The 19012-nt window shown below is 46.4% G+C and overlaps 1 protein-coding gene across 1 annotated transcript in view; it reads left to right on the forward strand.

The window, feature by feature from the left end:
- The window catches only part of pkhd1l1.1 (PKHD1 like 1, tandem duplicate 1), a 151797-nt gene extending 146303 nt beyond the window's left edge, over window positions 1–5494 (forward strand). The window contains exons 78-80 of the mRNA XM_080193526.1: window positions 1113–1266; window positions 3236–3445; window positions 5364–5494. Of these exons, the coding sequence (XP_080049652.1) occupies window positions 1113–1266; window positions 3236–3445; window positions 5364–5479 (480 nt within the window). The 3' untranslated portion in view covers window positions 5480–5494. The remainder of the gene's footprint in view (window positions 1–1112; window positions 1267–3235; window positions 3446–5363) is intronic.
- The last annotated feature ends 13518 nt before the right edge of the window (window positions 5495–19012 follow it).

A 19012-nucleotide genomic window follows, 5' to 3' on the forward strand; every position in this document is an offset into this window, starting at 1 on the left:
AACACTGTGTACCACGTACAAAGTGCTGTGTCCTGGTGATTTTCACTGAGCAAGATCAAGCTATCCCACTCCCTATCATTCTGATGAGCTCCATGTGCCTATCCAATAACCGCTTGAAAGTTCCTAAAGTGCCTGACTCCACTATCACAGCAGGCAGTCTATTCCACACCCCAACCACTCTCTGAGTAAATAATCTACCTTGGACATCTCTCCTATATCTCCCACCATGAACCTTATAGTTATGCCCCCTAGTAAAGTTACATCCACCTGAGGAAATAGCCTCTGCATGTCCACTATATCCCCCTCATCATCTTATAAAGCTATATTAAGTCGCCTCTCATCCTCCTCCGCTCTAAGGAGAAAAGCCCCAGCTCCCTCAACCTTTCCTCATAAGACCTACCCTCCAAACCAGGCAGCATCCTGGTAAATCTCCTCTGCACTCTCGCCAATGCTTCCACATCCATCTTATAGTGAGGTGACCAGAACTGCACACAATATTCCAAATGTGGTCTCACCAAGGTCCGGTATAGTTGCAGCATAACCCCATGGCTCTTAAACTCAAACCCCCTGTTAATAAACGCTAACACACTATAAGCCTTCTTCACGGTTCTATCCACTTGAGTGGCAACCTTCAGAGATCTGTGGATACGATCCACAAGATCTCTCTGTTCCTCCACATTCCTCAGAACCCTGCCGTTGATCCTGTAATCCACATTCAACTTTGTCCTACCAAAATGAATCACCTCGCACTTATCAGGGTTAAACTCCAGCTGCCACTGTTGTGGTCCATGGCACTCTGTACACTGTGTTGTGTACGTAGTGCTCCTGCGCACGGTGCCGCGGGCCCTATGCTCCCACGCACGGTGCCACAGTACAAGCCACTCTGCCTGTGAATTTGCATACACAATGCTCTGTCCACAGTGTTGTGGTACATGGCACTCTGGTACACAACAGTGTCATGATGTGCGTATGCCGGCGTTGGACTGGCGTAAACACAGTAAAAAGTCTGACAACAATAGGTTGGACTAAAACCTGGTGTTGTCAGACTTTTTACACAGCAGTGTGCCAGTGTACTCTGTGTTATAATCTGATGGTTGTGTTTTGTTTTCCAGGGTAACTGTGTGTCAGTGGGTGTTACCTCATGGGAGCTGGATGCTATCCTTACAGATTCCCAAAATGTGCCGGTTCCAGGACTCAATGGGACAACCAGTATCTTGTTCGCAGGCTGCTGGGCGAATTACACTGACCTCTCCATCAGCATTAATGGTAACGGGAATCGACGGTTCAATCCTCACGTCTCCCCTCTCCAATTCCAGCAGAAATACCGGATCTCCACAAGCTGACACTTTTGGAATTTACAAAGTGAACAATTCCGAGGCAGTGACACTAATATTTTATCTCAGAGCAATCACATTGTTCCTCTGGCTTTGTGATAAGGAAACAGCAAAATGGAAATGAAAGTGAGGCAAAATCTTGTTATCACAACTCGAAAAGGACAGAGTTAGCCTGAGTGTGGGGTTGAACAGGGAGCTCAGAATCTGTGTTGAAATGTGATACTGCACAGAGAGGTAGCCCCAGTCCTGAACTCAGACAGACACTGAACCTCACCTGAGCAAATTCCCAATTCCCCCATCATCGATTTGAGGGAAAGCAGTGGGCAGGCTGAGTGAAGAATCTTATACACAGGAGAGCCCAGATAGCAACCTATCCAGTTCAGCGTAGCAGCAAAGCCATCAGCATTCCCGCGGAATGGATTGGCGAAAGCTGCCTTAGAACACAAACTCAATCAGGAGGGTTCAGTTAGGCCCCAACATCCCTCCCTATCTCTGTAACCTCCTCCAGACCCTCCACCTCTTCCTATCTCTGTAACCTCCACCCCTCCCTATCTCTGTAACCTCCTCCAGCCCCTACATCCCCTCCCTATCTCTGTAACCTCCTCCAGCCCCTACATCCCCTCCCTATCTCTGTAACCTATTCCAGCTCCTACACCCCTCCCTATCTCTGTAACCTATTCCAGCTCCTACACCCCTCCCTATCTCTGTAACCTCCTCCAGCCCCTACATCCCCTCCCTATCTCTGTATCCTCCACCCCCTACATCCCCTCCCTACCTCTGTATCCTCCACCCCCTACACCCCTCCCTATCTCTGTAACCTATTCCAGCTCCTACACCCCCCCCATCTCTGTAACCTCCTCCAGCCCCTACATCCCCTCCCTATCTCTGTAACATCCTCCAACCCCTACATCCCCTCCCTATCTCTGTATCCTCCACCCCCTACACCCCTCCCTATCTCTGTAACCTCCTCCAGCCCCTACATCCCCTCCCTCTCTCTGTAACTTCCTCCAGCCCCTCCACCCCTCCCTATCTCTGTAACCTCCTCCAGCCCCTACATCCCCTCCCTATCTCTGTAACATCCTCCAACCCCTACATCCCCTCCCTATCTCTGTATCCTCCACCCCTCCACCCCTCCCTATCTCTGTAACCTCCTCCAGCCCCTATATCCCCTCCCTCTCTCTGTAACTTCCTCCAGCCCCTCCACCCCTCCCTATCTCTGTAACCTCCTCCAGCCTCTACATCCCCTCCCTCTCTCTGTAACTTCCTCCAGCCCCTCCACCCCTCCCTATTTCTGTAACCTCCTCCAGCCCCTACATCCCCTCCCTATCTCTGTAACATCCTCCAACCCCTACATCCCCTCCCTATCTCTGTATCCTCCACCCCTACACCCTTCCCTATCTCTGTAACCTCCTCCAGCCCCTATATCCCCTCCCTCTCTCTGTAGCTTCCTCCAGCCCCTCCACCCCTCCCTATCTCTGTATCCTCCACCCCCTACACCCCCCCCTCTCTCTGTAACTTCCTCCAGCCCTTATCCCCCTCCCTATCTCTGTAACCTCCTCCAGCCCCTCCACCCCTCCCTATCTCTGTAACCTCCTCCAGCCCCTCCACCCCTCCCTATCTCTGTAACCTCCTCCAGCCCCTCCACCCCTCCCTATCTCTGTAACCTCCTCCAGCCCCTCCACCCCTCCCTATCTCTGTAACCTCCTCCAGCCCCTCCACCCCTCCCTATCTCTGTAACCTCCTCTGGTTATGTGAATAGACACCGTTGCTGGGAGTTGTGTCAAGCATCAACATGCAGTAATTGGGCCGAATGGTTTCTGTCTGGAAGTAACATTCTGTGAATGGTGAATTGGCTCCGGAATATTCTGTCTGATTTGCTTTTGTTAACTATTGTGTGGCAGGAAGCAGCTACAAGCTAATGTTCCAGCTGAAATCGATCCAAGCCCATTCTGGCACTTTCTCTGTGGAATACGACGAGAGCACTCCAGCCCAACCCTTTGACTCCAATCCAACCTCAGTCCACATGAACACCGGAGCGATCATCGCTGGGTCAGTTGTGGGGGGCCTCCTGCTCATTGTCCTGGTCACTTTCCTAGCCTGGAAATTAAAAGGTGAGAAATTGCTGGCTGTTGACTCAGTCCATGTTCAGCTTGACACTTTCACAGCTGCGTGCTCCCGGTCTAGATGTGTTCAGGTCAGGGCAGTGACCTGTTCATGTAAATATTTAATCATTCCCAGGATGTGTCACTAATCACACCAGCATGTATTGCCCATCCCTAACTGCCCCTAGAGAGGGTGGTGAGCTGCCTTCTTAAACTGCTGCAGTCCACATGGTGCAGGGGCATCCACAGTGCTGTTAGGGAGGGAGTTCCAGGATTTTGACCCAGTGACAGTGAAGTCAGGTTGATGGGTGACTTGGAGGGGAACTTCCGTGGTGTTCTCAGCTACCTGCTGCCCTTGTCCTTCCGGGTCGTGGATTTGGAAGGTGCTGTCTAAGGAGTCAGTCTTCCTTACATTCAGGGATGGTGATAGAGGACTGGAGAATTGCAAACGTTACACCGCTGTTCAATAAAGGTGTAAGGATAAGCCCAGCATCTCCAGCGCAATCAGTGCACCTTCAGTAGGGAAACTTCTAGAAATAATTCAGGACAAATTGAATAGTCACTTGGACAATTGTGGATTCATTAAGGGGAAAGCAGCAGGGATTTGTGAGTGTTTAAAATACTTGAAGTTTTTTTGAGGAGGTAACAAAGAGGGTTAATGAAGGTCATGCTGTGGATGTGGTGTACACATGGACTTTAAGAAGGCATTTGATACAGTGCCACACAACGGGCTTGTGAGCAGAGTTAGAGTTCAGGGAATAAAAAGCACAGCAGCAATGTGGATACAAAATTGCTGAGTGAAGGAAGCAGAGGAATAGTCCATGGATATTCTCCGAGCTGGAGGGAGGTTTGTCAAGGTTCCCCAGGAGTCAGGGTTGGGATTCTTTCTTTCCTTGGTACGGATTAATGAACTTTGTGTGCTGGGCATAATTTCAACATTTGCAGATAAGGCAATATTTGGAAACATTTTGAAAAGTAGCATAGAACCTGAAACGCAGATAGACAAGTTGGAGCGGACAGAAAGGTGTCAACTAAAGTTCAATGCAGGCGAATGTGAGGTGATGCATTTTGATAGGAAGAACATGGAGACAATTTAAAATAAAGAGTACAGATCCAAAGTGACAGCAGGAACAGAGAGAGCTGGGCTTATAAATGTTATTGAAGGTGGCAGCAGAGGTTGAGAGAGAGTATAAAGTATTCTAAGTTTTATTAATAGAGTGTATAAGCCAGCAGAAAAAGATCAAATACTGTGAATGCTAGAATTTGAAACAAAAACAGTGAATGGTTAGGATCTGGAATGTACTGCCTGAGAGTGTGGTGGAGACAGATTCACACAGCGAGTGGGTAGGATCTGGAATGTACTGCCTGAGAGCATGGTGGAGAAAGATTCACACAGCGAGTGGTTAGGATCTGGAATGTACTGTCTGAGAGTGTGGTGGAGACAGATTCACACAGCGAGTGGTTAGGATCTGGAATGTACTGCCTGAGAGCATGGTGGAGACAGATTCACACAGCGAGTGGTTAGGATCTGGAATGTACTGTCTGAGAGTGTGGTGGAAGCAGGTTCAATTGAGACTTCCAGAAGGGATTTAGACTGGGTTCGGGAAGAAGGCATGGGAAAAGCACTAATTCATTTGGGGAGCCAATGCAGGTTCAATGGGTCAAATAGCTTCCTGCAGCACAACAATCCTGTAATCTAGGAGTTGGTGTTTTGAAGGTGGCAGTGCCAAGCTCCGACATTATCAGTTAATCAATTTACCGTGGTACTGAGACACACTGTATCCCCGCAATAACCCGTCCCCCCGAGACACAGAGCTCTGAGGGGGGAAGTGACCTGTGCCGGGCACTGGAGATGGGGCATCGAGAAGGGTTTCTGCACCAGTCCTCATTGCAGCTTCTCACACAGTACTGTCAACTTTATCTGCAGCTGTTAGCACCAAGAAGATTGACATTTTTCCCAGGTCAGGAGCTGAAGACAAGCAGCAAGAGGACACATCAGCTGGAGGCAGATGTGTTCATACCCTCCCACCGATACAGAACTGAACAGCTCAACGCATGAAAAATGGTAAAAACCTCTTCATTGCGCCGAATATGTGGAAAATTCAGACAATTGCAGCTTCCACCCAACCCCAGCTTCCAGACTCAGTTTACTTCTCCCCAGCCTTTGCTAATTATCTCCCCCAGATAATCAATTATAAAAGTCCAGTTCTTGCCCCTACAATTGCTATAGCTCTCTGCCCCATCACTGTGTACATCATGGATCCAACAATGACATCTCCACATCATGTACACCATGTACACAGCACACACTGTGTATACAGCATACCCCGTGTTTCCAGCATATCCTGTGGAATGGGGGAACGGTGGAGGGGAGTGTGGGCAGTGGCTGGGGGGCTTGGGGTGTTGACAGGGTGGGGGGGAGTGTGGGAGTTGTTTGGAGGGTGGGGAGTGGATGGGGGATTTTGAGGGTGTTGACAGGGTGAGGGAAGTGTGGGGGGTTTTTGGGGAAGTGGCTGGAGGGGATGTTGGTAGGTTGGGGGTGTATTTGGGAGGTGAGGGGAATGTGGGGGATGTTTGGGGATGGGGGGTGGGGGGGTGGTGAGTGTGGGTGGGGGTGTTTGGGGGTGGGGAGTGGCTTGGAGGGTGGGGGATGTTCATGGTGGGGGGGTGAGTGTGGGTGGGGAGTGGCAGGGGTGTTGATAGGGTGAGGGGAATATGGCGGGTGTTTGGGGGGTGATGGAGAGTGACTGTGGAGGTGTTGACAGGGTGACGGGGGTTGGGGAGTGGCTGGAGGGTGTGGGGGTGTTAATAGGGTGGTGGGCAATTTATGGAGTGTTTGGTGGGTGGAAAGTGGCTGGGGTGTGTGGGGGTTGTTGACAGGGTTTGGGGTGTGGGGTGTTAACAGGGTGAGGGGGAGTGTGGGGGGTGTTTGGTGGGGGCAAGGAGTGGCTAGAGGGGGTGTGGGGGTGTTGACAGGGTGAGGGGGAGTGTGGGGGGTATTTGGGGGGTGGGGAGTGGCTGGAGGGGGTGTGGGGGTGTTGACAGGGTGAGGGGGAGTGTGGGGGGTATTTGGGGGGTGGGGAGTGGCTGGAGGGGGTGTGGGGGTGTTGACAGGGTGAGGGGGAGCGTGGGGGGTGGCTGGAGGGGGTGTGGGGGTGTTGACAGGGTGAGGGGGAGTGTGGGGGGTATTTGGGGGGTGGGGAGTGGCTGGAGGGGGTGTGGGGGTGTTGACAGGGTGAGGGGGAGTGTGGGGGGTATTTGGGGGGTGGGGGGGTGGCTGGAGGGGGTGTGGGGGTGTTGACAGGGTGAGGGGGAGCGTGGGGGGTATTTGGGGGGTGGGGGGTGGCTGGAGGGGGTGTGGGGGTGTTGACAGTGTGGATGTTGACAGGATGTTTACTTTCTTGCAGAATCTCGGAGACGGTTTGACAATATTGCGTGTTAAGACGGAAGACGGAGATGAGGAATTCCTTGTGTGAGGGTGGTTAATGTGGAATTCTCTTCCTCAGGGAGCAGGGGGTGCTGTGGGTCAGTGAGTATGTTCAGAGCCAGCTTTGATCTTTGAGGGGCTGAGGATTATGGGAGGCAGGAACATGGCCAGAATCCTGTCAACTGTGATCATATTGAATGGCAGCCTAAGCTTGAGGGGCTGAATGGTCTACTCCTGTTCTTCTGTTGCAGCTTTGTGCTTGTGTTCAGGAACTTTGTCACCCCCAGAATTCCTACACAGTCAGATTCCAATGGAAATCCCGCTGCTCCAATGTAAGCTGAACTGTTGCTATGGAACTTGAATCCCAAACAAAGCCTTTGTCATGGAATAAGAGTGGTTGTTAGGAGGCTGCTGTCTCCAATGATAGATGCTGAAATTAGAACAAGCAGATTTTACACAAATGTGGAGTGTTTATTGCTGGAATAACACTGAGTCTATCGGATGGAAATCTGCCTTTCCAGCTCGGGAGAAAACCTTTCCCAATTCCACTCTCAGATTCACTGACTGTAAAGAAGTCACAAGGGCAATTTCTTGACAAGTTTGGTGGTGTTATTCTTACAAAAAGGACAGCATTATGCAGCTATTCCCAGTGTGAGAAATGTGGATTCTGTTCTGAAAGAGTTAGTACAAATCCTACATTTCAAAGCCCTGTTCCAATAAAAATATTCATTATCCCACTGGTACTAAACAGTAAATTTGAATATTTTATATCTATAATATAGAGTCATAGAGGTTTACAGCATGAAAACAGGCCCTTCAGCCCAACTTGTCCATGCCGCCCTTTTTAAAACCCCTAAGCTAATCCCGATTGCCTGTATTTGGCCCATATCCCTCTATACCCATCGTACTCCTGTAACTAAATGCTTTTTAAAAGATAAAATTGTACCCACTTCTACTACTGGCATCTTGTTCCAGACACTAACCATCCTCTGTGCCCCTCTGGACACTTTTGTATCTCTCACCTTAAACCTATGCCCTCTAATTTTAGACTCCCTTACCTTTGGGAAAAGATATTGGCTATCTATGTTATCTATGCCCCTCATTATTTTATAGACCTCTATAAGGCCACCCCTCAGCCTCCTAGGCTCCAGAGGAAAAAGTCCCAGTCTATCCAGCCTCTCCTTATAACCCAATCCATCAAGTCCGCGTAGCATCCTAGTAAATCTTTTCTGCACTTTTCTAGTTTGATAATATCCTTTCTATAATAGGGTGACCAGAATTGCACACAGTATTCCAACTGTGGCCTTCAACAAGACGTCCCAACTCCTGTATTTAATGTTCTGACCGATGAAACCAAGCATGCCGAATGCCTTCTTCACCATTCTGTCCGCCTGTGATTCCATTTTGAAGGAGCTATGAACATGTATGCCTAGATCTCTTTGTTCTGTAAACTCGCTGTAGCACCCTACCACTAACTGAGTAAGTCCTGCCCTGGTTCAATCTACCAAAATGCATCATCTCACATTTGTCTAAATTAAACTCCATCTGCCATTCGTCAGCCCGTTGGCCCAATTGATCATGATCCCAGTGCAATTGGAGATAACTTTCTTCACTGTCCACTATGCCACCAAATTTGGTATATATTTCGATATTAACTTTAACGTTGAATTAATAACTAAAATAATCCATTATTTTGCAGAATATAGTAACCCAAATTATCCAGAGTTGCAGCAGCCAATGAGATGGGAAGATTTTCTGTATTCAGAACTTGGTGTTTTTTGTGATTTGTCTCAAACAGAATTTTTAAAAATGAGTTGATTTGTTCATCGCTGTGATGTTGTTTATTCATTGAAACATGGTCTTTCCACACACTATTAACGTCAAGGCCCTTTACTGCAGACTTCATATATGAATCAATGATGATTTTATATAATAGTGCAACAGTATGAAAAAATAAAGTAATAAATGAGAGAACATTCTTGTAATCCAGGTGAAACTGGTCAGTTTCTCAAACACCTGTTAATATCCCACCCAGACAGACAGCCTCCTCCCCACTCCCAGCCAGAGACCCCTCCTCACTCCCAGCCAGAGACACCCCTCACTCCCACCCACCCTTGAGTAATATCCCCCCAGACAGTTCCTCCTCACCTACACCCAGGCAGACCTCCCTCACCCCCACCCAACCCCCGACAGTCCCACCCAGACCGACACCCCTCACTCCCACCTAGCCAGACCCACCCAGATAGTCCCACACAGACAGACCCCCCTCACTCCCATTCAGACACTCCCACCCAGACACAGCCCCTTCACTCCCACCCAGACAGAGCCCCCTCACTCCCACCCAGACACAGCCCCCTCACTCCCACCCAGACACAGCCCCCTCACTCCCACCCAGACACAGCCCCCTCACTCCCACCCAGACACAGCCCCCTCACTCCCACCCAGATAGATCTCTCCCCTCACTCCCACCCAGATAGATCTCTCCCCTCACTCCCACCCAGATAGATCTCTCCCCTCACTCCCACCCAGACAGATCTCTCCCCTCACTCCCCAGCCACCCTTGAAAATTTCATTATTTGAGTAAATTTATTTTCTTTCTATTGCTGTTCTGTTTCAACAAGTTGGCAGTGTAGAATTCACATTCCAAACACACTCCTGGCAAAGAGAGGGGTTTTTTTGTGTCCATCTGCAATTTCTGTTCCTTCTTTACAATCTCACCCCTCAACAGAAACATTTGATAATTAGTGAATTGTAAAGAAGCACAATCCTGGGGATCTCTAGCCGGTGAAACACACCCTCATCTTCAAAGTGCCTCCACCATTCACCGTTCACCCTGATCACTTCTCAGTCAACTCCAAGTCTCCTTCAATTGTTCTCCATTGGTGTCTCTGTGAGAAACGATGGCTCAGAAATCTGCACCTCCCTTCCTCTCCCCACCACCCATGCTGGGCACTAGAACCCCAGCCACCACCGCCATCCCCCCCGCAATCCATCCAGGTGACCCTCTACCTTTCCCCTTGCCAGCACCCTCACTGTTTACAGAAAATGCTGGAAAATCTCAGCGGGTTTGACAGCATCGGGGCAGAGAGAACAGCGCCAACATTTTGAGTCTGGATGACCCTTTGGCAGAATGGTCCTTATTATTCATTTACCTTTCCTGCCATGTCTCAAATTTAGTCCCCGGTACGTCACTGCAGTTTCCCTTCCAGCCACGGACAGATCCCCCTTCACCCTGAGCCAGATAGTCCCTCCCAGACAGACCCCCATGACCACTGGTCACTCTCCAATGAAGGGCATTCTGCCTGGGATGAGCCACCACCAGCTGCAGCCAATCGATGCTCAGTGGCAGAGGTCAGAGACTGGGGTCAGTGATGACATGTTCCTGACTAACTCTCCAGACCACAGGAATCAATAATAACACTCTAGGTGTGATCTTATCGGCTGCTGCAGCAAAGTCAGAGCATTTGGCACCCAGCCCCATCTCCATTCACTGCAGCGGGATGGAAAATCCCATTGGTGTGAATGGGGGTAACATTCTAGCCTCTGCTTTACATCAACAACTCACACGTTAAGAGGGTTAAAATTCACAAGCAATAAATACTGTAATATCACCTCAATGGTGGTGCCTAGGATTCAATTTTATTTATTAATCAGGAACATGATTTGGATCCTTAGTGAGGGTGCAGCCTATGTATTGGATAATGTTGATCTAATACCCAAAACTGTACCCAATATCTTTAAATATCACTGAGGGAATAGTGAATTTCTACAACGTTCTCACATCCTGTGTCTCTACTCTCAACATTAAAGATTCTGGGGCTGATTCTCCCATCCTGCTGTGCCGCAGGCCAGCAGACAGGGGCCACTGCACATGCACCAACCCCAGGGCTGACAGATTAGCACACGCACAGTGGCTCATTCAGCGCTGTGCTTCCAGCTTCTTCGGTTGGAAGACTACTGCCCTCCCCACCGCCACCTCCCACCACCCCTCCCCCCCCTCCAGTTCCCTACATCCCACTGAACTTCAGGATGATTCCCCCTGAGGCACTATGTAGTCATGATGTGGGAATGCTGGCGTTGGACTGGCGTAAACACAGTAAAAAGTCTGACAACACCAGGTTTTAGTCCAACCGATTTATTTGATAATACTCACAAGCTTTCGAGGGGACTGCCTCTTCGTCAAGTGAATGGAGAGTTCTGGCCTCAGACAGAGCATATAAAGCACAGACAGTTTAGAGATTACTGATTAAAATGCGAATCCTTATACCTAACCTGCTGTTCAAGACCTGAAGTGGCTGACAATGTGAGTGGAAGGAGCACTGATCACAGGTTACAGAGATGTGTATTGTCTCCAGACAGTACAGTAAGTGAGGTTTCGCACTCTGTAGTCCACAGAGTGTTGGGAGATCTATTTTGAAATGCCCACTGTAAAAACCAGCAGGATTTACTCCAGGTTTTGCATGACTTTGAAGTTTAGAATTTTTTGGGGAGAATTGCCCCGTGTATGTCTTTTTCTGGTTTATTTTATTGTGTGATGACGTACGAGCCTGCACACCAAGGATCATTGGCTCTGCACACCGTCACAACATTTAATCCGCCGTCTCCTGTATCAAATGCACAAAATTAGTATTAACTGTACTCGAATGACTTTGATTTGCTATAAAATTTTGCTGATGTGTAAATTAATTAAAATATTTTAATGACATTGTATTCTTCCTGTGTTACTGAGACTTGTCCTGATTTAGTTTCCACACTCGGTGAACTGTTGGAAGTTTCGTCCCCACTTTGCAAATGTCGTTGGTGAGTTGTTTCATTTTGGAGGAACGGAAATGGGACTCAAATAATCCCGGCTGTTCACCTCCCCCATGCTGTGGAATCAATGCCTTTTTGATCAGACTTTAAACTAACTCCCTTTCGCCAGCTGATCCCTCCAGTGGACCTGGGTTGGGTTGAACCCTGAAATCACAATCTTCCCTCCCACTGATCCAAGTGTGGGGGGGCCTGATGGACACTGTTCAGTTACTAAATGCAGGTACTTGATGTTGCTCACCAACTGTATAATCCAAATATAAGTGTGGGAGTGCCGTACTGTCAGAGGATCAGCACCGAGGGAGTGCTGCACTGTCAGAGGGTCAGCGCCGAGGGAGTGCCGACTGTCTGAGGGACTGCCGCTTTGGTGGGTGTAAAAGATTGCATGAAACTATTGGGAGATGTTTAGAGGAGTTCCTCTCTGTATCTTGGTCATCCTTAATCCCTCCTCCTTGTTGTCTTAGAGATTATCAGGTGAATATGACATTGCTGTTTGTGGGAGCTTTCTGCACACCAATTGGTTGTTGCGTTTACGGTAACATTTAACAAAGAATTTCACTGATTGTAGAGACTGCGGAGGTATCCCGAGGTGTGAAAAGTTGCTGTTTAAATTGGAGTTGACTTCAGCAGGACGGCTCACTGGAGAAAAGGCAGATGACAGTGAATGACTGCATTCCCAAAGAGACAGCGCCATTCTCCCAGCTAGAAACCTGTGGCTTGGGTGGGTGGGGGGGTTGACACAGCAGCATTCAGGAACTGTGTAATATTATTACTCGGCTAACGCCACACTGATTTTAATCTTTAAAATCTAGGTAACAAACTGAATTTGTAGAACAGGAAGTAGACAAATTTAACTGAAGCAGAAATACTCAGCACCTGCAGACTGAGCAAAATGTCAGACACGAAACCAAAGTGTGGTTCATGTCAGCAGCAGCAGCAGCAGCAGCATCGGAGAGTAGGAAACAGAAGGCTGCCATGCCTTCATCAGTCCCTGATATACAACAGATGATTCAGCGTAACTGAATTTGTTTTCACCAACTTTATTCCATCTTTCTGCTAACCAAACTATAAGCTTCATCAGCCTCAGAACTTCAAAAAAAATCATGCACATTCTGGGCTAATTTGATTCTGCACTTTGTGCACTAAAGCATAACAAAACAGACACCAGTCCCAATGTGTGCGCAGTTCAGCGTGTACCACAACGCACAGGATGTTGAACAGGTCACCACGTCCTCCACCACTTCCTGTCTTCTTTTTCATGTCTGTTCCTCATGTGGGCTGGGTGTGCTGAACGAGATTAGAAGAAAACATCAACACTTGACCCTGAGTTCTGTACATAGCCACAAACCTCAGACAGTGTCACATATTCATATTTAGATCATAAATAATTTGGTTTCTGTCCTGTGTTAAGACTTGATTACTTTATAGAAAATCAGTTCACTGCAGATGGCACCAGTTTGATATTCAGATGCACAAATCCTCACCATTTACGGGGCATGTTGATAAGGTGGTTGCAAAAATGCTCACAGATTACATTGATTTACTGCCTGAAAGGACATGGACAGGGAACCTATAATTATTTTTTTAAGGATATTGGGAAATTAAAGATTACAGCCTAATTCACTGTCGCGGGATGGACGATAATATGGGAATCCCAAAGGAAATCCTAGGAACATACAGCACAGGAGAAGGCCATTCAGAAGCTAGATATGGGCAAATAGATAAAAGATAAAATTGTCACAGTCTCAGATGATCAGAGGCTGTTCTCCCTTTTGAAAGAGAGAGCTGACTGGTGGTCATTTAAACTGAGGGTCACCACATCTCAGGCCAGGGGCAAGGTTAAGTAGGGCGTTCATGAACAAACAAGGAGACGGGTAGAGCTGCTGTTCTTCCACACAGCCAGTGCAGACAGCTTCTGAATGGCTTCCTGCGCTGTATGTTCCTAGGATTTCCTTTGGGAGTCCCAGATTAGCCTCCATCCCTCAACAGTGAATGAGGCCATGATCTTTACAATTTTTCAAGCATAAGTCATCTTAGCAAAAGCCCTGCAACGTGAGGGGGGGGGGGGGGGGCCACGCTGACTATGATATTATCTTGTAATATTACAGAGCAACATGGATCATGGCTGTCCAGTAGTGGCTACACAAAGCAGAACATGACAAACTGGCATCAGTGATATTAATCACAGACCTGGGCAGACACAAAGGTGACATCAATGATCACAGAAGAAATATTGTTTGTCCATGTGGGCAATATTTACATTAAAATGCTCCAACAGGCTATATTAACAAACCTTTATATCCAGTAATCCGATGGAACACACTGAACTGGAAAACCTGTCAAATGCTAAAGAGTTTTCCAAACTGCTGCCCACATCTGGGCTGAGTCTCCGACTAATGTAACATTAGATATTTACTATAAAAAAAACTTCAAAATCTGCCCAATGAATTTTTCCACTAATTTTTAATGTAAAATAGAAGCTTTTAAGGAAATTGTTTTAAATTATGATTTTGAGAGAAGTGAATCAAACCAGTCTGAAGATTTACATCAATTAAAACCCAGAAGCTCCTGATCACTGGCTACAGTAAAGCTGGAAGCAGCAGGAGTCTTTCGCTTCTCCCTGGGCTGGGATTGGACAGGGTGCCGATGCCATGTCCAATCTACAAGTCTTCACTGAGATCCCTTGGGAAATTCAGAATTTGAACCAACCACAAACTTCATTTACAAATCAGTGCAAATCCCTAGCTGAAATTTTTGTATTGCCAGCTAACTGCTGCATTATCATGACAAAGAAAACATTTTTAGAGATTACCATCAGTCACAAATCATGGCAATGGTCAGTCCCAGAACCACTGGAGTGGCCATTCAGGGAAACTTTGGGAATTGTTGATGATTGATGAGAGTAGTGCAGTAGATGTTGTTTACATAGACTTCAGTAAGGCCTTTGATAAGAACCCCTGTAGCAGACTGGTACAGAAGGTGAAATCACATGGGATCAGTGAGTTGGCAAGGTGGATATAGAACTGGCTCGGTCAAAGAAGACAGCGGGTAGCAGTGGTGTTCCTCAGGGGTCAGTGCTGGGCCCTTTGCTGTTTGTGATATATATAAGTGATTTGGAGGAAAATGTAACTGGTTTGATTAGTGTTTGCAGACGACACAGATTGATGGATTTGCAGATAGCGATGAGGACCAGAGGATATAGTAGGATTATAGATCAGTTGGAGACTTGGGACAAAGATGGCAGATGGAGTTTAATCTGGACAAATGTGATATCATGCATTTTGGAAGGTCTAATACAGATAGGAAATATACCATAAATGGCAGAACCCTTAAGAGTATTGATAGGCAAAGGGATCTGGGTGTACAGGTACACAGGTCACAAAGTGGCAATGCAGATGGAGAAGGTAGTCAAGAAGGCATGCAGCATGCTTGCCTTCATCAGCTGGGGCACTGAGTTTAAAAATTGGCAAGTCATGTTGCAGATTTATAGAACCTTAGTTAGGTCGCACTTGGAATATAGTGTTCAATTCTGGTCGCCATACTACTAGAAGGATGTGGAGGCTTTGGAGAGGGTACAGAAATGATTTACCAGGATATTGCCTGCTATGGAGGGCATTAGCTGTGAGGAGAGATTGGAGAAACTTGGTTTGTTCTCATTGGTGCAGCAGAAGTTGAGGGGAGACCTGATAGAAGTCTACAAGACTGAGGGGCATGGACAGAGTGGATAATCAGAAGCTTTCTCCCAGGGTGGAAGAGTCAATTACTAAGGGCCATAGGTTTAAGGTGCGAGGGGCAAGGTTTAAAGGAAATGTACAAGGTAGATTTTTTTTTACAGTGAGTAGTGGGTGCCTGGAGAGGTAGTGAAAGTGGATACATTAGTACTTTTTAAGGGGCATCTTGACAAGTACACAAATAGGATGGGAATAGAGGTATATGGTCCCCGGAAGGGTAGGGGGTTTTAGCTAAGTTGGGCAGCATGGTCAGTGCGGGCTTGGAGGGCCACAGGGCCTGTTCCTGTGCTATAATTTTCTTTGTTCTTTGTAGCACTAACGCTTCAATATATTGCTGCAATGAAGCCTTATGACAGTGAGAACTGCTCAGAAACATACTTGGGGCCTTGGCAATCACTGGTGTTCAGACTATTGACTTCAGTAATTTAAAAAAATATACACTGCACAAGCTGCCAACAATATAATTTCAGGGGAATAGAAGACAACCATTCAGCCCCTTGGGCTTGTTTCAGCATTCCATTAGATCACAGATTGAACAATAGCTAAGATTCAGTTAGTCACAGTTCTGTAATCCTTAACACCCTAGCTTATAAAACAAAAAACAGAATACTGCAGACGCTGGAACTCTGAAATGGGAGGGGGATGGAAAACAACAGATTTGATACAGTGGAAGCTGGGAAAGATGAAATGACAAAGTAGTTGATAATTGAGGGTGAAAGGGGCAAATAAAGAAACTGAATCTGGAACAATTGCCACCTGGAAAACAAGAGTAAGACTAGAATATGCAAAAAGGGAAGAAAATGGGAGCAGAGATTACAACCTAAAATTACTGAACTCAATGCTGAATACACAAGGCTGAAAACTGACTAATCCAAAGCCTTCAACACGATCATAGAGCTTCTCTTTTATCCTATTTCCATCCACACGCGACTGCATTTCTCCATTGCTGCAGTTACAAAGTCCTCATACAGGGAAACAACTGTATTCAAGTCATTAAACAAAGCAGTGAAGACGGCCTTCGATCAGAAACATTTAGATGCACGTACAATATCAGGTTTCGAAGGGCAATATTCTAAACATTGATCAGATTCTAATATAATTCTACAATTAGAATCCCTTTCTCCTCAGAACTATAGTAAACATGTAACAAGATTCAGGGACACTAATTAGCACTAATATCATGAAAGTGATGCTAATTTAGGAATTTAAATTATGATTGCAAGTTCCAATGAAAAGAACAGCATACTCCATACAATTTTACAGGGCAGAAGGAGGCCATTTGGCCCATCTATCTGTACCGGCCACAATCCCACCCAGACCCTATTCATATAACACCATGTACTTACCCTCGTAAACTACGCTCCCCCCCCCCCACCCGACACTAAGGGGCAATTTAGCATAGCCAATCCACCTAACTCACATCTTTGGACTGTGGGAGGAAACTGGAGCACCTGGAGAAAACCCACGCAGACACAGGGAGAATGTGCAAATTCCACACAGGAATCGAAGCAGGGTCTGTGGTGCTGCGAGGTAGCAGTGCTAACCACTGTGCCACCATGCTGCCCTTCTGATAAGCTAATGTGAAATATTTTGTGTAGATTCCAAAATTAAGATAGAACTTTGATACGATTTTCAACTTTGAACAAACTGGGTTTGCTTTGTTGTTCTGGAATCTATCATTCACTCCATGTGTATATGCTGCCAGGAGAGCTTTCTGCTTCATCACTAGATGTGCAGGAAATGCTGAGTTAAGGCAGGAACTAGATACAATCTTGTCTCATTACAACAGCCTCCATTTTATCCCTCTTAAGTAGTTCATCCAGTTTAGCTCTTCAGTTTTTAAACAAAGGAATGCCTTTGGGAAGGCAGAGTAAGACAGCTGAGTGACAAACTGGATAAATAATTCCACATCAATGCCAAATTTAAACATCACAATCAAGATACCACACACACATTAACAGTACAAAACAGTTAGTAATTACTAAACTACACTATCAACTCTCTGCTCTGCTGTACTGCATCAGAAAACAATGTAAGCACATTAAAACCTTTGACAGGGCAACAAGAATCCAGTCAAATATCTCGCAACTGATCTGGGCTTGCGCCAAGAGGAAGCAAATACTTGGGTGAAGTTGTATGAGATTATGATCCAAATTTCTTATGAGCAGCTGTTTTTATGCCTGTCGTTGTTCACTTTTTTTTAAAAAGTGCGGCCTTTTCAGTTTTAGAAATTGAGTTTTGAAAGAAGTTACATGGGGTGTTGGGAGGGGGGAGGGCCTAGGCAAACATCGAGAGATTGCAAAACCACGCAGACCTAAAATTATAACAATCAAAGGGGTGTTTACTGAGTAAAGTCAAAGTAAAAAGCCGACCAGCATAAAAAGGCAGATGATCTGACTTTACTAAAGAACTGGAGACATGATACCAATAGTTATTCCAGTAAAAGATGCATTAGCCATAAATGTTCCCAGAATTAAGGAAAGCCTTTGGAATTAAAAGGTGGTTAATTTGCATGGTGACATTCTCACGAGTTATCTTTGTGAATTCAATTAAGGCACGTTAGTGTTTTGAAAAACAGCTAAGAGATGGTATCAGCTTTAGATCTTATGCAACTTGTACTTTTCGACTTCCAAAGGGCAAAAACCAGACCTCCACTGAAAGAGTAAATGTCAGATCTGCTGTCCTCTTGCAGTTGCGAGTTGGTGCCCAGTACAAGATAAATTTGGTGAGGGAAATATCAACGAGAAGATTTAAACAAATCTACTGCAATTCTCACTGAAAGGCAGTTAACCTTATTGCAGCTTGGTTGCAATCTGAAACCATAGCAACAGCCTTTTGGAAATTAAAGGGAGTTTTCTGATATTTTAAGTTGCTGTATAGGAGTCAAAGGGAGGCCTGTGTTTGAGCTGCAGAATCTGGAGTTAGTATTTCATCTTCAAACGTTAACATTCCCTAACAGTGGAACCATTTGCAATGTTAAACTTTGTTTTTAATATTAGTAACGGACAATGTTCTGAGTGCAAATATCACCCAGGAGGGAATGACTCAGGTAGTAATAGAATTTCACAATACAGAGACCACTCAGCCCATCATTCCTGTGTCATTATTCATTTAATTGCTTTCCTTAATACATTAAGTCTGATTTCCCCTAATGAGCACAGAAAAACATCCCAAGGCACTTGATGCATAATTGGATAAAAGTAAAAATGAGAAGAGTTTGGCCAGAAGGAGTGTCTTTGAAAGGTGACTAGAGGAGTTTAGAGAGAGATTACTCCTGAGGCAGGGGGAGGCTGAAATCACCACACAGTTTTGGAAAAAGAGCAGCCTGGAGAATGTTACCAAGATAGAGAAAGATGATGAGAAGACTTGAAAACACGAATGATCATTTTCAATTTAAACACTGAAGAACTGGGAACCAAAGGTCAATAAGAAAATAAGAACAGAGAAGGGCTGGTTGGCAGGAGTGTGTGGGGGCTGATCCCCCACCCTTTGACCAGCTCCCTATCATATGACCCCCACTCCACCTCTAACCCACCCCCCCCCCCCTCACCAAAACCTCCCTCCCGCCCATGGCTCAGTTAATATTAATTCCTAAATGCAATGAATGCG

This window comes from Carcharhinus amblyrhynchos, chromosome 8 (genome assembly GCF_965287045.1).
Source record: "Carcharhinus amblyrhynchos chromosome 8, sCarAmb.v2.hapA, whole genome shotgun sequence".
In the NCBI taxonomy this organism is placed as follows: domain Eukaryota; kingdom Metazoa; phylum Chordata; class Chondrichthyes; order Carcharhiniformes; family Carcharhinidae; genus Carcharhinus; species Carcharhinus amblyrhynchos.